This window comes from Microtus ochrogaster, chromosome 2 (assembly GCF_000317375.1).
Source record: "Microtus ochrogaster isolate Prairie Vole_2 chromosome 2, MicOch1.0, whole genome shotgun sequence".
NCBI classification, from domain to species: domain Eukaryota; kingdom Metazoa; phylum Chordata; class Mammalia; order Rodentia; family Cricetidae; genus Microtus; species Microtus ochrogaster.
In genome coordinates this window covers 43339840-43365683 of record NC_022010.1, presented here as the reverse complement: position 1 = coordinate 43365683, position 25844 = coordinate 43339840, and the positions used below count along the sequence as shown (strand labels likewise).

The 25844-nt window shown below is 46.7% G+C and overlaps 1 protein-coding gene across 14 annotated transcripts in view; it reads left to right on the top strand.

Moving 5' to 3' along the window:
• Kalrn (kalirin RhoGEF kinase) overlaps positions 1–25844 on the top strand; it is a 609827-nt gene that overhangs the window by 518165 nt on the left and 65818 nt on the right. For 9 of the 14 annotated variants that reach the window (XM_026785738.1, XM_026785749.1, XM_026785747.1 and 6 more), the window contains 3 exons: positions 16210–16493; positions 17712–17816; positions 21478–21570. In XM_026785738.1, the coding sequence (XP_026641539.1) occupies positions 16210–16493; positions 17712–17816; positions 21478–21570 (482 nt within the window). The remainder of the gene's footprint in view (positions 1–16209; positions 16494–17711; positions 17817–21477; positions 21571–25844) is intronic. The other 5 variants (XM_026785735.1, XM_026785767.1, XM_026785777.1 and 2 more) reach the window with 3 other exon arrangements.

Sequence of the window (25844 nt, the reverse complement as noted above, 5' to 3'; positions counted from 1 at the left end):
TGCAGCTAGGGCCCTTAGCAGGAAGCCTAGCCCCTCCATCCCCAGGGCCAGCTCCTACCTGTCTTTAGGTTAGACATCCCTTCTCAAACGGACCATCACCAGCTTCTCATGCTGAAGACATCATCCAAGCCCTCTCCTGTTGTAGTTGGAGCAGCGGGGCTGTGTTCTAGCCGCCCCGGCTCCTGCACGGCTAGCTTTATACCCGAAATAATTACACAGAAATTGTATTCATTTAAACACTGCTTGGCCCATTAGTTCCAGCCTCTTATTGACTAGCTCTTACATATTGATCTAACCCATTTCTAATAATCTGTGTAGCCCACGAGGTGGCTTACCAGGGAAGATCTTAACCTGCGTCTGTCTGGTGTGGGAGAATCATGGCGACTCAATCACTCTGCTTCTTTCTCCCAGCATTCTGTTCTGTTTACTCCGCTTCTAATTTTCTGTCCTATCAGGGCCAAGCAGTTTTCTTTATTACTTAATCAATGAAACAACAGATAGAAAGATGACCCTCCTCCATCACTCTCCTGCTCGTTTTAATTCTCCAGATACTGTTGGGAGGTTTTCTAACTCATTTATTCATTTATTAGCTAACTCCGTTAGAATGTTTTCAGGGATTTTGCCTCCTGCACTGCCACTGGCCATGTCTGGAATATCACCTGGCGCATGGAAGACACTCAATAAACAGCTCTTGAATAAACTGATAATAATGCAACATCTTCACACCAAGTGTTCAAGTAATAGAAGACCCCTCACAGCGGGCAGAGTCTAGGCAGCATTGAGCCTTAGCTTCTGGAAAGAGGTGCTCCTTTGGGGGTAGTCTAGCTCTGTGTTACCTCTGCAGGGTCACTCCTGGTAGACATACGTCGCCTAGGTCACTGCCTAGGAATCTAGTGAGAAGGCCTCGCTACCATTGGGCAAAAGAAGCAAAGTTGCAGACCTGTGGTCCAAGACATTTGGTGTTTGGTAGCAGAGTTTAGGGCTCTTTTTTGAAAAATACTCAAATAAGAATGTCTTTAGTAGCTCACACTTTTTATTCCAACATGCAGGAGGCAGAGGCAGGTGGATCTCTGTGAGTTTGAGGCCAGCCTGGTCTACAGAGTGAGTTCTAGGTCATTCAGAGCTGTTACACAGAGAAACCCTGTCTCATAAAACCACACACACACACAAAATTGTCTTTAGCAGACTTTCCACCCTCCGTTATGCCCCAGCCCTTACTTCTGCCTGCCCAGTGCCCAGTTTTCCTGTGTTTCTCGCCTATTGATCTCTAAAGATGTCTGAGATTTGACCTTTGCCTTAAGTAAACAAGTTCCCTAATTCCTAGCAGCTCATTGGGTACCTTGAATGCTTTTCTTGATTAGGAAATGTTCAAATACTGCTCACAAATCTTGGGAACTGGCTCTTGGCTACAGAACAAGGTGTCAACTTGTCTCACCTTCCCCAAGGACAGTAGATGCTTGATGAAGCCATATCTAATCCTAAGTATAATTGGAAGTGACCTTCCCAGGGTCTGATGGCGTCTTCCCAGTCTAAGCTTGACTCATCTCTCCTTGTGCTCAAGTCTCATTGTTTGCTAGAACAGTTGGGCAATTGGTTCATTGCTGTCTACACTCAAAAGCCAGCTCTTGAGCCCCTAGGTCTTGCCAGTCTGACCTCTCACACTTCCTTGCCACTTCTCCTGCCTTTTACGTTTACATTCAACCTGGGCGAATGGAAGTGTACCACTGCCTGCTAGTATCTTCAAATGCTGCTAGCATTGTTCAGCCTGCGGCTTTCTCATTGAGTCTGTTCTGCTCAAGACTCAAGAGCAACCGCTGCTCCTTATCATGAGGGTCTTCTCATGTGTTTGAATAACAGAAGCAGTCAACTGATCCAGCCAGAATGTCATGTCTCCCCACAAAAGTTCATTTTATACATATTTGGTTTCTCAAGACAGGTTCCCTCAGTGTAGCCCAGGCTATCCTGGAACTCATTCCGTAGACCAGACTGGATTTGAACTCAGCTCTACCTGCTTCTGCCTCCTGAGTACTGGGATTAAAGGTGTGCACCACCACCACCCAGCTAACCCACATCATTTTCAATGACCGTTCAAAATCTGCCGAAGAGGTTCATGTTTGGGGTGTAAACCTGAACCTGGGGCTAGCTTTCAGAATGAGGCTCACACATGAACACTTCAACTTGGCACATTTTATTTTCCCGAGAGGCTGAAGACTCAAATATTAGTAGCTTTAAGCAAAACTTGCAAATTTTAAACAAAATCTTGCTGGGAGGAGTGGGGAGCAAGGGCAGGTGTGAACAAAGTACATGATACCCGTGTGTGAAAATGTCCTAATGAACCCATTATTTTGTAAGCTCATTAAAAGTTATTAATTTTTAAGAGTCTAGTTCTAACTCTTAGTGCACTCACGACTTTTACTATGTGTTTCCCCGTGTCTTAGGTGAAGCAGTAAATTCTCTACTCTCCTGTTTGTGCCCAGGGAACTGTCTCGTGAACGAACTTGAGTCTGTTACATGGTAGTTATGCTCAGGCATTATGTATAGCTAAGTTGTCATGGAGACGCCCCAAGTTAGGCAAAGCAAAACTACAGAGTTTTTGAAAGGCTTGGGCTCCAGGAGTGTGCTGTTTAAGTTGCTGGGCTAGAACACAGTGCCCGTGAGAGATGCTGCTTCAGCCAGAGGACCCAAGTTAACAGCCCTAGAAGCGTCCAGTCCATACTTGTGCCTCCGATGCAGTGTTTGGAGACTTTCTCTAGCAGCGACACCCTTACTCCAAACATCTGCCAAACCCAAAGTGGGGGGCACACAGCAACAGAGCTGTTTTGTCCTCGTGAAAGGTATACAGAGCATGGTAAGTCCCACCTGTCTGTAAAGGACATGGGGACAGTTGGTGGCATCTGAACAGAGAGCATGCTAAAGTTCTGCTTGGTTCAATGTGCAGTAGCCATGCAAGAAAACATCTCTGCTTCACTAAGTAAAAAACACATTGAAATATTTGGAGAGAAAGAGAAATCTGTGTAATTCTTTCTGAGGTCAAAAGGTAGGTGGGAGCTGGGTGTGTAGAGATTTTTGTATTGGTCTTGTGACTTTTCTCCAGATCTGAAATTATGTCAATATAAAAGATTATGAAGAGATATTGCTGGTGGGGTCAGTCTGGAAAGCCCAGCCCCAGCAGGCAGGTAGTGGGCCTCCCTAGCCATGCACACATGCCGTGACTCTGAGCCCCTGGGGGTGAGGAGGCCGAGACAGGCATAGGAGTACCGTGTATAAAGAGCCCTGTGCTGAGAAATGCAGGAGGAAGCTGTTTTTCTCCAAGTCCAGGGAGTGAATCTCAGAGGAAGCCCACTAGGCACAGGTACTGGAGAAGCATGGCAGAAGTAAAGACTGAAGAATCTTCCATCGGGTGAAGCCTGGAGAGTCTGAGCCTTCACATTTCCTTTCCCTGCTTACACACATGCATGCACACACGTTTATGTATGTACAAGTACTCATGTACATACACATGCACGCAGGCATACACACACACACACACTGTAGATAACCAAAACAGAACACTGGAACAGACCGTTGTTAACCTTCAGTCAGCTGCTTTTTCCTGCACGAGGTCAGTTTTCTCTTGCTTGTCTCTGTTCCCTAGGAGAATTTCCACGTCAGCATTAGAGTTGAGCGGCACTTAATGACAGTCTTAAGCTTTCCAGTCACCCTTCCCAGCTCCTCCCCATCCCTGCAGAAAAGCCTCTGGAAGTTACTTTGAGCAAGGTTACTGCAAAGGGTACATCAGCACCTGAATGCAGGCCTGCTTCCCACAGCCTTCTGGGTAGGCTTTCTTGTGGTGACAGATCAGCTTAAAATAACTGAACACGAGGGTGGCGAGTCTCCTGCTGGGGCCTTTGCAACAGGTTTGACCAGCAACTCTGATGTCAGGACACTCTCCTCAGGAGTCCAGTTCACATTTGTATCCTGGCCTTGAATGGAGTGCTAGCCAAGATCCATGCCAGCCACACTGAGGCCAAGGACATTTTAATAGTCGTTTGCTAAGTGCTGCTTTCCCTCTGCAGACAGCACTACGCTGTTGTATTAAAGGTTCAAATAGTCAAGAAACAAGTGACTTAATTTCAGTTGTCTTTAAAAGGGCAATACCTTGACCATCTTAAGGAACGCAGGAAACAGAAGTCTGTGTTGATAGCTACATTACTGTCTAGGAGTCGGGGACCACACTGACAATGACTTTTTCTTAGAGGTCTTTGGTCCTAAAAATATCCACACTCCAATGATTTATCTTTTCTAGCCCTGCACTGTTCCTTACTAGTAATGTAATGGCTAAAGAATTTATGCACAGGGTGCAAAGACAGGTAATACATCTGTCCTCAAGGGCATTCCACAGCAAGGTAACTGTAAACTGGCATTCATCGGTGCCCAAGGAGGGACACAAGCGTGCTGTCAGAGAAAAGGACAGTGTCTGGCTTTAACTGTTCAAGACTCCTGGATCATCTTCAGAAGAGCAGACAGCTCAAGGGGGAGGGGAGCCAGGAGGAATGTAGCATGGTGGTTATGTTGTTGGCTTGAGGAATTAGACCAGAGTGGAGCCTTCCTGTGGGATAGTGCTTTTCAAACTTGAGATGCCCTGAGTCCCATGGCAAGCCACCCCCATAGTTTCTGACCTACCACAGGACCTGAGACTTTCCATCTCTCCTCAAGTCCTAGGTGGGGCTGATACTCCTTGACTAAAGACCGTGGTTTGAGAGCCTTGCTATGACTGGTGCCCAGATGCTAAAGGGGCTGAAAGGGTTCACTTGAGCCTGACTAAGTAGCTGCAATGACAGTCTGACAAGTGGGTCTTGGTGATCAGGTTTGCGAGAGGGGCTGAACAAGGTGGTGTGGTTGCCATAGTAGCAGAGCTGTATCCAGTGAATGCAGAGAGACCAGGGTGGAGGCTGTGGCAGAGTTGACCCAGGTGGACTGAATGAGCTGAGGAGGGCAGTGACAGACAATGCAAGGAAGATGGTAGCACAAAACCCTTTGTGAGAGCCCGTGACAGGCGAGAGACTGAGTTAGCCTTGACAGCCTGTGGGAGTCGTTTGTAGCATGTGATGTAACAGGGTTAAATTGAGTATGTGCACACTGTCAAAAAGGAGGAAGGGAGAGTATCTTCGCATGTAATTTTGTTTTTGAGTAAATTTTGTGGTATATTTTTAATCTGCAGGACATGATTTTAGGGACGCATATAGATAGTCAAATGGGTCCTATGGTGAAACAGAGCCAGCCGTCATCTCAGAGTTGCCCCTTCTTTCATGGCAAGGACAACCAAAGCCAATGGTGATCCTCCCATTGTGCGTTAGACCTCTAGACCTGGTCATCCACCTGTCTGTCCCGTCACATCCCCTGACCGCCATCTCTTCCTTCTCAGTCTCAGTCCCTGCACTGGGTGACCACTGTTTTATTCTCTTCCTCTGTTATATTTACCCCCCCCACATGCACACATACATACATATAACTTTGTAAAGATTTCACTTTAAGAAATATCATATAATCATTTTCTGTGCCTGGCTTATCTCATTTAGTCCACTGTCTTTCAGGTTCATTTGTGTTGTGACAAATAGGTCAATTTTTAAAGGCTGAATAATATTATGTAAAATGTGCCTAATATGTATGTGTTATGCATTTGTCCAAAAAACACTGGCAGTTTTCCTGCCCTGATCACGGTGAACAACACTACGAGGAACATTGGGACACAGATATGTTTATTAGGTTGTGCTTTCATTTCCTTTGGTTTTGTCCCCAAATAATGCCAAATAATATCGCATAATCTTGTTACGGCATAAGAGACTGCCCCAGGAGAGCTGTTTGCTGGGTTATATGGTATTTCTTTTTTTTTTCAGTTTATTATTGTGTTTTGTACAGATTTTGAAAATAAAAGTCTTGCTGTGTATCCCAGGCTAGCCTGCATTCCCAATCCTGCCACAGGCTTCTGAGAGCTGGGTTATAGGTGTGCAGCATCGACAGCCCCAGTTCCTGTTTCTTTAGGAGCCTCCCATTGTCTTCTACATCCTTCACAGTCTTCGTTATCAAGGACTTTCTTCGTAGCAATCTAGGGAATGCTAGATGATATCGCATAGAGCTGCGCTTCTCAACCTTCCTAACGCTGTGATCCCTAATACAGTTCTTCATGTTGCGGCGACCCCAGCCATAAAATTATTTAGTTGCTACTTCATAACTAATTTTGCTTCTGTTTTCCAATAGTTTTTTTTTTAATTTTATTTTATGTTCACTAGTATTTTCCTGCATGTATATCTGTATAAGGTGTCAGATTCCCTGGAACTGGAGTTACGGACAGTTGTGAGCTGCCATGTGGGTGCTGGGAATTGAACCCAGGTCCTCTGGAAGAGTAACCAGTGCTCTTAACTGCTGAACCATCTCTCCAGTCCCTAATTTTGCTACTGTTATGAATCATAATGTAAATATCTGATATATGAGCCAAGGGGTTGATAACCTGACACTGAACACTCATTTATTTTTTTAAACAATAAAAGCTCTGTACTTTGGTTTTAATGCGAATACGGTGCATCCTTTGTTGGTTCAGAATGAGTAACATTGCACCATGTTCATTTATTGGCTCATTTGAGCAGCTCTTGAGACCTCGACGCAGCCTGGAAGGAGCGCACATTCCCTTTCCAGAGCATGTGGCCAGATCCAGGAGAATGAGATGGGTGCAGAGGTTGGAGCAATGTCTAGGATATTTGCCCTTCGGGAGCAGCAGAACAGTTTCACAGGCTTCCACCTCATGCAATGGATCGAGCTTCTAAATCTACCACTGGTCAATGGAGACAGACCTCAGCTTACAAAGCCAGCAACATGGTGTCACAATAAGAAGGAATCGATATAGCAGCATGAACCTGTCGGTGGAGCCTCAAACTTTAGGACATACTTATCTGAGAAGATGCATTCAAGACCCCTGAGGACTTTTCCTTTTCTCCATTTCTGTCTCAGAAGTGATGCAAGGGTAACTGGGGCCAAGGAAACCCTGAAGAGAAGCGGTTGGGAACCTTCTCAGTGAACCTCTGTTTCTGTGGCAGCTCCGGAGGAGCTAAAGCGTGGGATGAAGGGTAAAGCGATGGGTGGACAGTCAGCAGGAGCTGTGGGGAATGAGGACTGAGTTAGGACAGAATTAAGGAGACTCCCGTGGAGATGGGGTCTTCTATGAAGACTGTCAGCAGAGACTGTCCTGTGAAGAACTGAAGTTCCAGAGGGCTGTGGAGGTAGAAGAATGTCCGGCCTGCGTAAGTGCCACTGAATTCAGAATCAGCTCTGTGGCTCATCTCTGCATTCTGTGCTAGAATAGCAGCACGGGGCAAAGGAAGGGGTCACTAAGTGGAAGTGAACTAAGACAGAACCCAAGACCAAGGATTCAGGGTTCAGAGTGGCCCATGATTTTGTACTTCAATGAGAAAAATCAGACACCAATGTTAAAGGAATAGGAATTTAAATATACAACGTTTATAAAGATGCCAAGTCTCAGTAAAGAGAGGTGGGCTGGTAGAGGACTCACTGGAGAGGAACTCTTGAAGCTAGCACAGGGCTTTGGTGCAGTCAGCAGGAGCAGGGGCTTACCTTGTGTGTTTGAGACTTGAGAATGACTAAGGGAGCGGGATATCCTGTGCCACGGTGAGCTTGCCCAGTTCAGGCTAAACTGCTGTGGCAGCAAGTGCCCACGGCTCAGCCAGGTTTCTCTCTCGGCTTCAGTTCCCACTGCTGGCTCTGGAGCAGCTTGCTTCATTCTCCAGCACTGAGCAGCCTAGGCATCATGATGCCAAGCAGATGGTTTGCCGGGAAGCCAGCCACACCAAGAGCTGGTGGTACACAGCATCAGGCCCTCTGCTGAATATGTAACTAGGGGTTTGGCTTTGATGAGCATTCCCCTAAAAGACCTGTCCAGCTTGTTACCCTAGGCCATTGAGGACATAATCATACTGACTATAGGTCTGTGTTACACATGCTTACAAACATATATGTATTAATCATCCAGAGAATTTTTACTCTTGTTCTGCCCATCTTATAGACTCCCACATGTTCATTCCGGTATGAAAAATACTAAGTAAGTTACTCCTAGAAAGACAGAGAAAGCCCGGATATCTGTGTACATACCTTTTCCAGGCAAATATATTGACATAACTGAAGGCATGGAGATAAATTGGCTGGATTTACAACTCTTTCTGTATTTTTGGAGCCAGGAGGCTAAAGGACCTTTCTGTAAACATGTCACAATGTTAGGAATTTTGGGGGTTTTCTATTTTAACCATTGGAGTCAAAGTTTCCCATACAGTCTTATGATAAATACCAGGGAGCCACTTACAGACCTAACAACCATCTAGAGCAGTGGTTCTCAGCCTTTCTAATGCTGCTACCCTTTGATACAGTTCTTCATGTTGGGGTGACCCCCAAATAGTAAAATCATTTTCATTGCCACTTAATGACTGTAATTTTGCTGCTGTTATGAATCATAATGTAAGTCTCTATGTTTTCCAATGGTCTTAGGTGACCGCTGTGAAGGAATTGTTTGACACCCCTCCCCCAATCCGAGAGGAAACAAAACCCACAGGTTGAGAACCGCTGATCTAAATCAGATATGTAAATGTTAATATTGAGCTGCTAGCTATGTGCTGCGGTGTATGTACATCTTTAAGTCCAATCACTTGTGAGGCAGAGGCAGGCAGATCTCTGTAAGTTAGAGGCCAACTTAGTGTACATAGTGAATTCCAGGCCAGCCAAAACTACACACCAAGACCCTGTCTAAAACAACAACTAGATCTTGTGTGTTTTTATCAGTTTTATGATACATTATTACACATTATATGGAAACATGCTGTTGGCGTGATTGAATGCAGAAGAATGGATTGAAAATGAGTTTTCCGATCTTGAGAGGTACCGTTCAGAACATCCTAGGAAATTCTCCGCAAGTCACCTTACACATACACGGACCCTGATACACATTTGGCATTATTATCTGTTTCCCAGTATACAACATCTCAAATCATAGGAATCTCCAAAGTGGTGATTCTTAGTGAGCCCCTCCCAGTGGGTTCAGGTCGCCCAACTACCATGGCAGGATTACACAGTTGGGATTATCAACCTCACCCCACAACTTTTGGGGTGAGGAGAGGGGCTAAAGATTATGTTGTTTGGTAGTTTAGTTGACCATGTCTATAGATTGAAGCTTCCCTAGAAACTCCCAAAGAGAATGGAGTTCAGAGAAGCTTAGGGTAGTGTGATGCAGGTGGGTACCAGAGAGATAGTACATCTAAAGAGGGATGGAAGAGCCACCTTTAATGCCCTAGAAACTAATTTGTGTCTTTTGATTGATCTTTTATAATAAGTCAATAAGCATTGTTTCCCTGAGCTCTGAGAGTCAACACAGTAAATTAATCAAGCCCAAAAAGGAGGCTGTGAGAATCTCAGTTTGTGGCCGGTCAATAGGAGCACAGGTAAAACAACCTGGGGCTTGTGATGGCCTCTCAGGTGGCAATGAAGAGCAGAACCGGGGACCAAGCCACCGACCTATGGGATCTAATGCCTTCTAAGGCTGACAGTGCCAGGGTTGACTTGAATTAGGGACGTCTAACTGGTTCCACTGATGAACCAATTGCTGGCTTGATATGTAAGATAAACCACATGTGTATAGTGTGAGACCTGTGTTGAGAATAGAGAATCGACGTTTGTGTTTTCCTCTGATGTGTTCCCTGGGGTTCAGCTGAAACCTATCAATGCACTGTTTTGGTCCTTGGGGATGCTAAACTCACAACTAGTAGAGCTGTTTTCTCCTTCTGTGGGGATATAGTCCTTTCTCCCATATTCTGCTCCTAGCCATATTCTTTTCAGTACCTTCTGGCTTGCTTAGTGTAGGAAAAGATGGCGTTTGCCTAGACAGGACTGTGAGGATGGATGCCTGCAGTAAGCAAGCTGTCCTGGCTTTCCCTAGATTTCATCTTCAGGGGAGCAGACAGCACTAGCTTCTGAGCTGCTGGACTCATGCTGCACGGTGACTAAACCCACATGGAATGACAGAGCCCTGGCCCCAGGGAGACACTGACAACACGACAGACAGGCTTAATCTAAATGATTAAACAGCTGAGCCCCTGAACTCCGGTTGTTCACCTGCCCTGTGCAGAGTCTGTCAGAAGCTCCTATTCTGAGGGTCACACAGAGAAGGAGGTACTTGTCATCTCTAGGAGATGACCCATGTTAAAGTGTCATTGCTGAGCTAAGAGATTTGCAAGTTGCAAAATAACGTCTATATTATGACTATATAAAACACAAACAAGACCATGTTTGCATATACAAACGGGGTCGACGTGAATGAGGCATACCAACCTCAGAGCTGACTTTACTCTGGGATGGAGAAGAAGGGTGTGACATTGCAAAAATAAATAGACGTCTTCAGTTAATTTCATTTTTAAAAAATAGCTGGAGCAAATGTGACAAAAAGTCTATTTAAAATAACTAGATGATATGTCATTTTTTCTGTATTTTTTTAAACAATATTCCATAGTAAAGTTTGCCTTGGGAAATGAGTTGTTTTTAATCTTCCAAACAGGTTGCAGAGAGCAGACCAGGGAGTCTCATTTACTACAGTGTCCACAGTTCCGTTTGTCTTTTCACTCTTAACTCCAGTCCCCAGGTCAGCCCCAAATCTCAGAGTGAAGAGCGTGCATTGATCCAGGGCCCCAAGTGGTCAAGGGGATGCCTGGGTTCTGGTCCCAGTTTTGTTCCTAGTGTGTGACTGTTTTCTGAAGGTAGTTTTCAATACTGAAATGTTATCATTTATACATTGTATGTGTAAGTTTATATTTAAAATGCTGAATAGACTAGCCATTGGATAGACCCTTAAATCATGATCATATAGGCTAAAGGAATACGTGGGATAAACATGTAGAGAAATAAGGTTAAAGGCACGGGCTGCCAATGCAAAGTCTGGGTTTGCGTTTTGCTTCTGACACTGACTGCAGTCCTTGGTTTGCTGAAGCACTCTCATTTTCTATTTCCTGTAGCACGAATAATAAAAACCTAGAGACAGAAACTGGGGTTCAACCCGAAAACCGGAAAAGCAAAGCAGCCAAGCCACTAGAGAAGCCTTTACTAAGGCTGGGCGACCTCAGACTAAGCAGACTGAACCTCTCTCTCCTCCCATTTTATATTTCCTCTAGTGCTGGGATTAAAGACATGTGACTCCCAGTCCTAGGGTAGGCCACCACCTAGCTGGATCTGTTTCTATGTTGATCTTGTGTAGCCCAGGGTAGCCTTGAACTCACAGAGATCCATCTGCCTTTAATTTGGGATTAAAGGTGTGTGTCACCATTACCTGACCTATAGTAGCTGTAGCTTTGCTTCTGGTCTTCAGGCAAGATTTATATTAAAATACAAATAATATACCACTATAATTTCCTAGTGTGGGAATCCTAATGCATGGTACCTACCTCAGCTATGATGACTGGGTAAGAAACCACGTGGTTGTTGTAGCTGATGCAAATCAGCCACGGGAACCGTTCTATCTGGAATGCATTTCACCAATCACAGCAAATTTACAGAGATGGTGCGGGCATAATAACCGTGAAGAGACCGTTAGCTTGGAAGCTTTGCCTTGTCCAAATGAATCCACATTCTTTCTAACCAGATAGTGATTTAGGCCAAGCAAGGTGATGCACATCTTTAATCCCAGCACTCTGGAGGCAGAGGCAAGCAGATCTCTGAGTTTGAGGCCAGCCTAGTTTACAGAGTGAGTTCCAGGACTATGTAGTGAGACCCTCTCCCCTTCACTCCATCTCCTTCCCTGCAAAGTGATTTGAAAATGGCTCTGTCTTATGATAGGGCAGTGGCTAGGATGATGAATCAAAAATTGCTTCGGTCTGGGATTCTCATTGCTTAGACCACCACTAAGTGACTCCTGTTGTTTATCTGGAACCAACTTGAAACAACGCCGACAATATTCTGGATCTTTCATTTTCTTTACTCTTGTCATTACTTTATACAAAAAGCATAAAAAGCAGAACTCAATAGCAGCAGGGGAAGAGGAATGGCCATTCCTAATATACATTTGTGAATGTCAAAGCCAGGCCATGATTCGTCCTGGAACGTAGTCTGCTTTGCTTGGTAACCAAGAGAAGTGGCTGTGGTTGAGCCTCTCACTTTGCTGACATGGCACATGCTATAAATCTAGGTTCTGAAAACTTGGAATCCGTTGCATCCCTGGGGCCTGGTGAATGAGGAGAGTCTGCCACTCATCTGCAGAGAGGCCCTGTTTCTATCAGTGCTCCTGCAGATGCTTATCACCCATCCCAAACACTTGAGAAATAATGTCAACACACGCCAGACCCCAGCCAGGGAGGAATTTTCTGAGATAAGATTACACCTTTGTCCATAAAGAGGTAGCAGTGAATCCCCAGATGTCCCCCTAGCAGAGCAGCCCCCTAGATTCTCCTTTGTACTATGGAATTTTAGGAACTCCATGTTTGTGCTTCTAAACATCCATCTTCTGCTGCTGCTTTCTAAAATTTGCACAAATCCCTAATAGTCCCCAAGAAAGGCCCCAGCAGGGCCAAGGCTCAGCAAGCCCCAGCCTGGAGCTCAGGGATCGGGCCATGGGAGACGGTGGGAGCAGCTCTCTGTTGCCAAATGCATTTGCTAACTTCGGTTTCAGGATTTTCTTTTCTGCCGTACTGGCTTCATCTAAGCTTGAGGGTTTCCAAGGCCAGATGAGATGGCTTGTCCAGGTCTAAAGCAGAGTCACACAGGAAATAATGAGTCTCCGAGTAGGCGTGAAAAGCCACAAGAACACTGTTTAAATACCCAACCATTTTCTTGGTTAAAATACCAGTATGCAAACTGGCAGCCATGGGGCTGGGGTGGAGATCAGCTGTGTCAGGACCGCAGTGATGAGCACTCATGACACACTTACCTTTAACTTGTCTCCCAGACACTAACAGTATCATATTCCCTAGCCTGGGCACATGGGCCTCATAGGACCATCTGGGTTCCAAACCCTTCTTCCCAAGATAGTGGTATAGACTTGCCAGATTGATTTGAAAAACAAAACTACCTCTTTTTTTGTCATGTCATTGCCCACCAGAATCCCAAAGTAACATTCATATTCATTATCTGATGTCTTCACAAGTGTTTCCTCCTACCCAGTTTCTCCCCCACCGATCTTATTCCCTACCGAGGACCTACCTTGGCCTGGCTAACTTATTTTCCATTTCCCTGACTGTGCTTTTACTCTTGTTATCCTACCTTTTGGGAACACTCCCTTCCAAACATCTCTTCCCTTAAGCCTCTTCAGGCCAGTCCCTCCTACACAGATATGACCCTTCCCTGAACTCTGCTCACTTATCAGGCAAGTCTGGCCATACCAGCCTGCTGGCAATGTAATCACCCACGGCTTTGCGAAAATATCTTTGTGTTTCATGCTCTGCCTTGCTGGTCTGTTCTTTTTCTCTCTCTCCCCACGCCTCTCTGCTGTTGTGCATGTGAGCGTGTGTGTAGCTAGACAAGAGGTCAATGAAAACGCAGCCTGTGTCTTCTATTTTTAGAACTCACTGTCTACCTCCTACTCTGTGGCACTGTTACTAGTTAATAATGCTTGCTTGGTACTTGACTTGAGTACCAATATGCTGATGTCGCTGTGCAACATCTAGCCATCTAGAGACCCTGTTTTCCCAACACCAATATAACAAAAAACAGCATTACTGGCTTTGTGATGATGGTGCATGCCTGTAATCCCAGTATCTAGGAGGTAGTGGCAGGTGGATCTCTAGGAGTTTGAGGCCAGCCTGAACTACAGAGTGACTTCCAGGACAGCCCGGACTGTTACACAGAAAAACCTTATCTTAAAAAACAGTCAATAAACAAAAAAACGAGCATCCCGGAGCAGAAGGAGCTATAACAACACCTGAAGCAGACTTTAAAATCATGTCCTTGGATTAGTCAAAATATTTTGTAGGCTGAACTCTATATACTAATGGTGGTTTCTTCAGAGATTAGCAGATATTCAGATGTCAGGAACTGGAGGAATTAAATGGGGATTGTCTTACATGCTTCCCCTGTGCTGTGCTTTCTCTAACTGTCTCACTCCAACAGCATGGCTTCCCTGGGTTTGCTGTGCCTGTAGTTGGTGGAAACTGGTGTACCGGGCATGGAAATGCATGAAGGAACAGTAGCATAGTTTATTGCTCCATCCGGCTGAATGGCATACAGTTCTTACCCTGTCCCTAGGAGCTGTACGTCCTTGGGCAAATTGATCGATGTCTCTAAATGGGCAGTTTCCTCTTTAGTAAAATGAAGATAATAAGACTAACCCCACGTACACCCCCATGAGCTCATGATGTTGTCAAAGAACGAAATAAGATGGGCCGTGTAAAATGCTTAGGCTATTGCAAGTTCATTAAAGCGTTGAGAGAGTCAACAAATGGCCTAGCAGCTTACAGACAATATGCTGATTTCTCCTATTTAACAAAACAAAACAAACTCTCTTGATCTCCAATCACTGTCCCTTTGAAACAAAGCAAATATTCTCTGCACTCTGCTGCCTTCCTTTGTCCCGTTCCCCACCACTCTGTGTAACAATCAGCCTGGCCCCCTCCATCACACAGCTGCTTTTTTGCAAAGTCACCAGTGACGTCGGTGTAACTAAGTTTAAGGCTTAACTCTTTGGTCAGTACCCTCGGCCTGTCAAGGAGTGTTTGACACAGCTGAATTTCCTTACAGATGCTTCCCACACGTAGCCTCCAGGCCAAGGACTACTTTCAATCCTCCTGGCCTCTCCGACATTTCCCCTGTCTCCTCGTCCCCCTGCGTCTTGCTGAGTCTCCAGGCTTCTCCCTTCCCAGTGTTCATGTCCCTTGGCGTTTTCTCTTATGGCTTCCAGCACCATCTCTTCACGGATAGCTACCAGCACTTTCGGCCCTGAGCTCCAGACTTGAAGTCCAGCAGCGTCAGCTTGTCTGTTAGTATCTGTCTAAAAGGATCTCAGACGGCCACAACTGGCCTCCTTTCTGTCTACCCTCAAAGCCGCTCTTCCCATGCTCTGCCCCACCCTCAGAAACGATAATGAACAACTATCATCCTAATAGTTGTTCGGAGCAACACCAAGTTATCCTGACTCTTCTTGTTCATATGTCATGCACAATCTGTCAGAAAGCTCTGCCTGTCCTATTTTCAAAGCATATCCAGTACCAGGCTATGGTGGCACACTCGAGAGGCAGAGACAGGCAGGTCTCTGTGAGTTCAAGGCCAGCCTCGTCTACAGAGCAAGTTTCAGGACTGACTCCATAGCTACTGGAAAACCCTGTCTCTAAAAAAACAAACAAAAAAAATCCAGAATCTGATCTCTTCTGATAGCCACTGGTGCCCATCCTCCAGGCTACCAGCGTCTCTCAGCTGAAAGGAATATGGTGACCTCTTAGACAGTCTGAGTCCACTGTCCTCAGTTAAAAGTAAGAATGACATTTTAGTATATATGATAGATGGTATCCATCTTTTAAGAATTTTCCCTGCAAGTAAAAGCCAAAGGCATAATAATAATATTGTGCTATGTTAATAATAATAATAAAATAAGACCCCAGGTCCCGGTGGTCCCTCCCGTTTGCTTCACTTGCCTCCGTTCTAACACTGTTCCTCTTCTCTCTGCATACTACCTAGCCTACCCCACATACTACCTTGGAACATCTGCATTTGCTCATCTTCGGCTTGCTTGAATGGCCATTTGTCAAATGGCCGCATGGCTTGTCTTTCAACGCCGCCGTTAGGACCACGTTCAGATGCCAAGTCACAAGGCTGCCTGAGCATTAATTTGCGCCCTCTCCTCCCCATTGCATTTCCCAATATTATGGTTTTTTCCTGGTAAAACGCTTGTCATTAACTATGATACTTTACATTTTTTTGATTTTGTTGTTCTCATGGTCTATTGTATTTCCCACCAGAATATAACCTTCACAGAAGCAGGAGCCTTTGTCTCCCATGTGTTCCTGTTTCCATAAAACCTGGATTGGCATCTCACATGTGAACATTTGTGTCAGTGTCCAATGTTACTGCTGTCCCTTGCCTGGTCCACAGCTGGCCTTGACTTTCTGCCTTAGGACCTGAGGCACGAAGCTGCCATAGCCGGCAGTTCAAACACCTGTTTTAACCACTTCTGACAGGATGCTTCCGTCTGCCCTTTCTCCTCAGATTCTTACTCTCATTCCTCCGGGGAAAATGGAGGCAAGTCCGAATCGGTGGCCAACCTTCAGTCTCAACACTCCCTGAACTCCATCCACAGTTCGCCCGGTCCCAAGCGCTCCACCAACACCCTTAAAAAGTGGCTAACCAGCCCTGTGCGTCGGCTCAACAGTGGGAAAGCAGATGGAAACATCAAAAAACAGAAGAAAGTACGCGATGGGCGGAAGAGCTTCGACCTGGGATCACCCAAGCCTGGGGATGAGACAACCCCTCAGGGAGACAGCGCTGACGAGGTACCTACTAGGGCCAGCTCTCTTCTGCCGTGAGGGACCGCTGGCATGCTTCCCACACAGACGGGTCTACCTTCTCTAGTACTACGTCATCTTGAACTTTCCATTCTTGATACTTGATTGCTTTGATTTATGCCCCATTCCAAGACTGATAGGTACTGAGACAATCAAGTAGACAGAAACAAAGATTGCCGGATTCCGAGACAGGGCGCTAGCCAGAGAAGAGGCGGTTGATCCCCTGCATCTACTGAGGGTGGCATCAAACCTGGCCAGATACAGAGTAAGAAGGCAAGGCTTGAGACTATGTCACTCAGCAAACCAGCAACTGAGCTGCAGGCAAGCGTTGTGAGCAATGCCACAGGTCAAGGGTGTTGCAGATGCCATGTGTGGTGTGACACTCCTTTAGTTCCACACTTGGGAGGCAGAGGCAGCTGGTCTCTGAATTCGAGGCCAGCTTGTTCCATGTTAAGTTCTAAACAAGCTGAGACTGCACGGTGGGAGCTTATCCCAAACAAACAAACAAATAAGGGGTTGCAGAGGGGTAGCTCTGAAGACTACATGAAGGTCACAGCGGGCGAGGTTTCAGTTCAGTGACGCCCGTGGATAGAAACAGCTGGTGATGCTGAAATGGGCCATAATGAGCGCCTCTGACCTCACATTTGTCACAGAGAACTGGGCTTTAGCCAAGACGTTAGGCTCAGTAATCTCTTGAGTGCTTGCAGAGCCGAGATTCTGTAATAAAAATATAGGGGATGCATTTTTATCTTGGAGGGTAAAATGCTGGCTTTATCTGTGTAACGAACCTACTCCAGTGTCGGCTGAAGCTAAGACAGTCTTCTCGATGCATGACTGGACCCCATCCCCTCATAATTTTGTTCTACCCGCCATTTCTCAAGTTGTAAATGGCACAAAACCGGATGAGATTTGGATGATCATTTAATAGCCTTTTGGAAAAAATTGAAAGTTAGTCCTGACCTGGTGACACATAACATTCCTATAATCCCAGTACCCAGCAGGCTGACACAAGGATCATGAGTTCGAGACCCAGCCTGGACACTTGAGGAGAAAAAGTGTGGAGGATGGGAGAGGAGGGGAAAAAATTAGTTTAAAGGTTTGGCTTCAAACTTTCTCCCTTTGCGTTTCTTCCCAATAATGTCAAGTCCTGAACTATTGGCGTCTTTCATTGATGTAGCAGTACCTAATGGCGTTCTTTTGTTCTAGAAGAGCAAGAAGGGTTGGGGCGAAGATGAGCCAGATGAAGAGTCACACACACCCCTTCCTCCGCCCATGAAGATCTTTGACAACGACCCCACCCAGGACGAGATGGTAGGAGCCCTGCTGAGATTTCTCTTCCTAAGTCTGTGAGACTGGAACAGCGCTGGCCTCCCCATCAGCGCCTTCCCTAGAGAACCCACAGGGACGTAGGTGCTGTTGGTTAGTAGATGTCCTCTCTCACAGTTGCTGAGACTTGGCTTTGTTCTGGGTAGCTGAGGGATACATGAAGACTGGTTAAAGCAGGAACCTGCCTGGGATCACACGCTGTTGAGAGAGGGTCACGGTACTGTATCTGCAGGCTGCAGATGCCAAAAGCAACTGGTTGTCTCCAAGGGATATGTGAGGGCTCAAGTGTCAATCAGTGGGTGACGCCTGATGTACAACCTGTGCTTTAGTTGTCTTCTGCTGTCAGCTCTAAAGGTCGAATTGCAGTCCCTTCATCCCGAGCCAGTGTCACTAAAACTGCCATGTCGGCTTGCAGGGCAGAGATGCTGGTAGTGGAAGGGTGTCGTCTAGCATGGAAAAGTGAAGCGTGCCCTGTTGCCACAGCCCTTTGTTTTATAAAATGCTCTGTTCGCTGGCATCGGAAAAGTTCGTGTCCAGTGACACGCCCGGACGGTTAGGTCATTCTGCTTGTTCTAGAGCGGAACTCGGTTCCAGTGGCCCTGCCTCCCAGGCGCTGGCCTGGAACGTGGGCTTGCTTTTTGTTCTTTTGATGCAGGGTCTCACTGTGTAGCCTTTTCTGGCCAGAAACTCACTATGTAGATCAGGCTGGCCCCAAATTCACAGTGCTCTACTTGCCCCTGTCGCCCTAATGCCAGGAGTAAAGGCGTGGGCTACCACGCCCAACTGGAGCTTCTATTGTGTTGTCTCTCCTTGCTTTCCTTACAGCCATGCTTTGTGCTCCATTGGGTTTTTCATGCCTTCTTATATAGCGGCTTCTACTTGTGACTCTGGTCCTCGATGTGGGAGTTCCAGCACTGGGTTGTGCTTCCCGTTTTCTTCCAGAGTGTCATTTTGTAAAGGTAGTGGCAGCTGGCCTGGCTGTTTCTGGCTCTCACTGTGTTCTGTCCTGTGCTCTGTACTGGGAAAGCCTCCTTTGAGTCAGTCTGCAGGCCAAGCGTAGAGAGATGTCAGACTTGTCCTAGGCTCTGCTTACGGGTATTCCAGAGGTTTTTAGCTTGATTTTGTCTGCTTTGCATTTGGTTGTTAACCCGTAGTTACTCAAGGTCTTCCTCTGTAGGCTAGAGGGACAACCGGGGATTAAGATGTGGCGGCCTGCCGATACTTACCCTAAGAAGCACACAGTTGTATCCCCTTCTACAGAGATGTTTAGACCCTAGATTCTGAGGCCTCTTGACTCTGGGGCACTGGGAAATAAAACAACAGAAGCATGCCATTGTGCCCAAAGGGATTCCCAGAGGCAGAGAGGATCGCCCTTCACCTTCATGAGAACTCGCCTGCTGGCTTCATCCACCCTCCTTGTAAAACATCCTATGAACAGTACTATAGTGTGTGTGTGTGTGTGTAGGGCGATGGTAGAGTTCCCAGGTTGCATTGCCTACATAAAACAGAAAGGTCATGAACCCTCTCCTAGTCCCCTCAAACAGTTTGTTGGGGGTGAATGAGTGTGTGTGTTAAGTTGTTCCTGGATAAATTTTAACTGATTGCTCCAGGCATCTATGTGGTCCTTTTCTTTGTCACACACAGTGTGTTGCAGCTGTCCCATTTTAGACACATTAACTCTGTCCCCACACTGGCTTGTTTGAGTTTAGTGCACTTGGTTTCTGTTGGAATAATCGGGGTTGGTATAAGTCTCAGTACTCCTAGCAAATAGGGTTGGATTTATTAAAACAGTTTTGTTTTTCGGAGGCAGTCCCACTATGTAGCTCTGGCTGGCCTGAAACTCATTTTGTAGACCAGGCTGGCCTTGAACTTGCCACAGTCCTTCTGCCTCCACCTACTGAGTGTTAAGGATTCCAGGTATGCCCCCCACCAGTCCTGGCAGGAACTTCTTAAAGTTCAGCCATTTAATGTCTGACTGCTTAGTCCTCCATGTCTGGATGCTTCCCACTTACACTATGTATGTGACGTGTTCGGTGCTTTATCTAGTCCGGCTTTGTTTAGTTTTTACCTGTGTAACTGTAGTTTCAGTCGCCGAGAATACTGCGCTGACTTTATGCTCCGTGACTGTCATGACCGGTCCTTTGTGCGACAGCCTCGGGTGTTTCCTGTCTTTGTACCTCTGAGTAACAGCCCTGAGGATCCCTGAGTAGGATCCCATGTCTGTCCTTCTCACAGCCGACCCTGGAAGGAGTTCCCAGAAGTAGGATTACTAAATCAAAGATGGAAACTCGGTTTTCCAAACCAAAAAATTTTTCCTGCATTCTCCCAAAATATGGAGGGGGAAAAATAGTGTTGTCTTTCTTAATTGCATGTATTTGATCTCTCCCAATCTTAGAAGCAAAGACTTAAAAGCCCTTTTTTTAAAAATTGCTTAAAATAAAAATACCAAATTTCCACTCCCTCCCCTCCTCCCACTCCCCTCCCACTCTCTCCACGGACCTCCCACCCCTTCCCCCTCCAATCCTAAGAGAGGGCAATGCACCCTGCCCTGTGGAAAGTCCAAAGCCCTCCCTACTGCATCTAGGTTGAGCAAGGTATACATCCATCCAGAGAGAATGGGATCCCAAGAAGCCAGTACATGCAGTAGAGACACATCCCAGTGTCATTAAAAGCCCTTTTGAAACTTCCCCAACCTGACGGGGAAGAGTGAAGCCTGGTCAAGCCCAGGACGTAGCTCTTCCTGTGCTCCCAGTCATTTCCCTCATGGCCCAGCCTGGAACCGTCACTGCCCCTGCCCTGCTGCCCTGGACTAGAAGCACACACATGACTGCAGAGGGAGCCAGCACATCCCTTCAGGAGGATGGATGAAGGAGAAACCAAGCAGACTAATAAACAAGACTGATCCTTCCGTGTGTGGGAGGAATACCCAGCCATTGTACAAACAGCCACTACACGAGGCCTTGCCACTGGTCCACAGGAGGGACACAGAGAGGCCTGTAGTGGAGGCTCCCTTTGATGTGAGCAGGGTAGTCTCTGGGAACCCCAGCATGGACACAACTCTTTAGTACTTACTTTTGAGAGTCTTACCAGTGCCTTGTGTGCGTGTGTGCGTGCATGTGTGCATGAGTGCAGGTGTGTAAATGGGAGGGAAAGGGAGGAAAAAGATACGAGGAGAGGTGTCCAGCTTGCTTGACACACAGTGGTGATCCCCAGCTAAAGCTGTAGCAAAACACGGACTTTATCTCTTTCATAGACATGGGAGGCTGGAATAGCCCATACCTCCCAGATCATGGAACGGCAATGGGCTACCACAAAAGGCTGAAGTCCTGATCTCCCCAGAGCAGTTCCCCATGCCCTGGTATCAGTCTGCATAGCCCTTGCCTGTGAGTTTCCTGGGGGAGTCAATGACCGCTCCCCTCAGCCTCAAAGGAGAACCAGGCCCAGTTCTTTCACAAGGGGTCTGTAGACCTGCCTATACCCGACTGCCCTCCCGACCCCACCCCGTCTCCCTGTCGTCTCTGTCCTCTGAACACGGAGCTGTACTTTCCTAGCCTGCCTCGCACTTTGGACTGTCTGCTTTGCTTCCTGACTGCTGTTCCTCTTTTCTGGCTAATCTGCTTTTCCTTTGCCGTCCGATGTCTTACAGTCCTCTCTGCTAGCAGCCCGGCAGGCTTCCACTGACGTACCCACTGCTGCCGACCTTGTCAGTGCCATAGAAAAGCTGGTCAAAAGCAAGCTGGTAAGTGGGCATCCCGGAGGCCGCTCTGTGTCGCGTCTCACCTCGTGTGGCATCCAGGGCCTCAAATCAGTCAGCCATGTCCTAATTTCACTCATTCCTCCTCTAGCATAATCTCATGTAATGGTGGCTTCTGAAAAATGCCCCAGGAGCCTTTTCAGCTTTCTGTGGGGTCGGTGCAGGGACTCAACGAGGCCTTTATGGTTGAGGTAAATGAAACATGGAGAGTTTCCAAGGCAAATAAATACTCTTCACGAAAACTGAACAGCTGGTTCCTAGACACAACACATGGCACTCAGTCACTGACTGCGGTGTCTCAGGCTAGCCCGGAGGCCAGTGTTGTGTGCTGCTGAGACAGAATGTGGATTCCTAAAGAGTCGGGCGGGTTCGTTCGGAGACTTTCTAGTTTACCAGGCCTCAGAAATTAGACCACTGGTAATCAAGGAGTTGAGGCATATGTGAGTAACCTTGCCACAAGAAATTGAGAGAGCCAGAATGTTTCTCTGTCACATGGGGAAGACAAACATGAGCCCCAAACAACTGGTCTAGCCTGTGACTATCTTCTGGGCCAATCACAGTAGCAGAAGGAAGGGCAATTAGCACGAGCTGGCTCAGGATTTCAGTGGTGTGCTAATGGTCCTCCCAGGCGGATCCCTCGGTTGGAGCTGTCCCTCTGGCCCTCTATGTTTGTGAATGTAAGCGACAGGGCAGCAGTTCCAAGCATCTTGCTGTCTCTCTCTCTCTGGTCCACCTGTTTGGCTTTTCCTGCCGTTCTCATGCGACTAATTCGCTGTTCTTCCCCAGACTTCTGCTGGGAAGGCACCGCTAACCCTCCTCCCCTCGGCCTAGGGACTGGAGGACAGTGGCGCGTCCTCTCCCAGGTCAGCCGCCTTGCCTCATGGTTGCGAACAGAGAACAAACGGTGTCAGTAGATGGTGGTTTGGGTGAGAAGAAGGCAAGTTCTTGGAGGCCGTCCGCTTTCCTGTCATCTTTCCTGTGGCTATCGCGGACACTGCAACACTGCGTTGACTTTACGAAGTCACCCTCTTGTTATTGTCTCTCAAGTTTTCGTGCCTATCACCCCCATTTCTCTGGAATGTTCTCCTTACTTTTGCTTATCTAATACACAATAGCAGTCCTTCAGGGCCCCACCCAGTTTCATCTCTTACAAAGATGTCCCCTACCAGTCCTGGCCAGATTTCCTCTGAAGTCCCACTGTAGTGCCCAAAGCTTCATGCTATCAGCTCTGTTATTGTTAAAATAGCAGGGTATTTGCCTTTGCAACTTTCTCCCCTGCTCATAAGTTATTGGAGGTGGTATTGCTCTTTCCTTCCATTAATACATAGTGGTCTTTACACTTAGTAACTTCTTCACGAATACTTGTTCCAAAAACTCGAATCTGCTTCTATTCGGGGAGACCTTTACCCTGCTTCTTAACTATTGCTAACCTTCGTATTGTTGGCTCTGCTCTATGTGATCAATGGGACTAGTATTAGAGACATGAGCAAAATTATTGGAATACCCCACGGAGCAAATGTCCCAGACAGAGAGGAGGGGGTACAGGGTGAGGTCAGAGTTCACAGGCCCAACCCCAAGCTCTCAATAAACAGCTACCAAATAAAATGCCCTTTCTGTGGTGAGTTTGCCATAAGAAAAGCATTAACTTCTCCCACCAATAATTACTTCTTGAAGATCTATGTGGAGCCCACAGTGGCAGAGATGTCTCAAAACCAAACTCATACTAAGAAAAGAATAAAGGAGTAGTGATTCGGTGTCTTAGAATTTTCTCACCAAAATTTGATTCTTTTCTTCTCCCCTTCTTTCTTTCCCATCCCATTGTAGCACGGCCATGGAGCAACCCACTGTGTGGAGCACACCAGTAAACGGAGGCTATTCAGCCATGTTTGAGAACACGGAGTTGCCTTTTTACCTCCAAAATAAATTCCTATTTATTTTTCATTAGCTTTTCACTTCAAAGAAAGAGTCCAAGAGCTCATAAAAAAGTTCTGGGGTTTATCTGATGGAGCACAGCAGCATAGACGCTGTCAAAGTAGCCAGTGGCCTCACACACTTGGTCACTTGAAGTGGAGCCTTTGTGTCAACGATAGAGTCTCAGACTTGCTCAGTCAAAGTGCAGTCAAAGTCAAGCGTCAATGGTGCCACTGAACTCCAAGCCGCTCAGCCGCACCTTGATGAGCTGTGTATGAGTAATCTATTCATTCTAGATGCAGCCATCTAGCACGTCCTTAAAAGAACTGGAAGGGCCCTGGAGGAAGTAGCCTGTACCATGTGGTCCATGTTATTTGAATGAAAGCTGAAGAAACGGAGATTAAGTTTAGGGAGAAACGTGTAGGGAAGGCTGTCTTCCAATGCCTGAAGCGCTCCCGTGGGAAGGAAAAGGTTGGTCTCATACTTGCTCCAGAGGAAAGAACCTGGACCTGGAGGCAGTTGTCTTAATGTGGTGTGAGGAAGAACCAGCAGAGTTCTTTCCAATTAAGAGTCTCATTTCACTTTACAGTTTGCTTTAGTGCAGAATCTGTCAGACATTTCTCTATTAAATGTTCAAAGAATGATATCAAATTCTGAGCTTTGAAGTCATTTGGCTCCCTAGCTCTACCCAAGGGCTGCGAGGTCTCCCAGGTCCTAAGTCCCAGGGCTGCTCCAGTGCAGTCCCTTGGGCATGGTTGCACCATGGTTCCCCATCAGCTTTCCAGAAGCTGCTATTGGAGAATGGAAGTAGGATTTGCAGGCTTGCCTGCAGTACAGATAAATCCCGGGAGAGCCTCCATGGGAAGCCTTGGGCATGATGGACCCTTCAGCGCTCTCTCTTGCTGGCTTTGTCTTCAGCCTGTGTGTCTGTTGACATGAGAGGATGCCCACACCTCCCCTGGCAGAGCTAACCCACTATTCCCGGGCTCGCTGAAACTCTGAGCCAGAAACACTTTTTCTGCTTTCCTTATGTGAGTCTTTTTTGGTGGGGGTGCGGAGTTTCAAGCCAAGGTTTCACTGTGTAGCCTTAGCTGTCCTGCTACTTGCTCTTTAGACCAGGCTGGTCTTGAACTCACAGAGATCTGTTTGCCTCTGCCTCCTGAGTACTGGGATTAAAGGCTTGCGCCACCGCTCACCCATGTGAGTCTTGATAAGATTTTTTTTATTCTTTAGTAGCTATGGTTCTGACTGGTAGCAAGTTTGTAAAGAACTAGGAAGGTGAAGGTTTCAGTCCTGGGCTCCTACTGATAGCATAGCCCCAGAGAAATGACTAGTCATTTCGGCACTCCTAATGATGATGAATCTGTCGGCCTGAATCTAATCTCAAGGTGATGGCATAGGTACGGCCATGCTTCACACACTGGTAAGCAGGCATCTACAAGTGTTAGCTCTTTGGGCAATCAAAAAGAACTGTGTTGTCTCTGGCTTCCAAGACCTAGTGTGGGATATGGAGACTTGGTACTTGCCAACCAGTAGATGGTCGTGGGTGAATATTACAGTTTAGTAGGTGATACCAGTTGGTTTCATCCTTCAAGGCTAAGCAGCCATATCTTCCTGGCCATGTGACAATCTAGTGTGTTCTATCACCTGCCTGTTACACAGGACTGAACCTCTAGGAAAGAAAGCCATGTTGGTGCTTGTTTTGGTACCACACCGTAACAGTTCACTCAACTCTCATGGCCCAGTGGCTGCGTCTTGATAATCTCCCACCTCCAAGGTAGCAGGGCTGGCCACTGGGAGCTCTTGTTTGTTCTCCCTGGTGACTGAGACATGTACAAGTTGACTTCAGCAAGACTCTACCCTCTGTCTCTGCTGGTTTGAGAGCAGCCAGGGTAGCTTGTAGCAGAATGTGGCTCAGGCCAGGGTATGTGTGTGTCTGTGCTTTGCCGTCCCTTTACATCAATGAACGTGTTTAGTCGATTGCTCTTGTAGCGTTAGTACAAGCTCAGAATCTAGAGGAGATGAAGCAATGGCCCATCATACCCTTTCTGGGGGGAGCATGCTTCAGGACCTGGGTCATCCGGCAACCTTCTGGTAAGGATGCATAAGGTTCGGAATAGGAAAGGTTAGAATTCCAACACAAATTTAGAACCTGCCTGGTGGTGGTAACACAAGCCTTTAATCCCAGTCCTTCTCAGGGGCAAGGGAGGCAGAGGCATATGGATCTCTGTGAGTTTAAGGCCAGCCTGGTCTACAGAGTGAGTTCCAGGACAGCCAGGGCCGTTACACAGAGAAACCCTCAATTAAAAAACAAAACAACAATAATAACAAAAATTAAAACCCCAAAT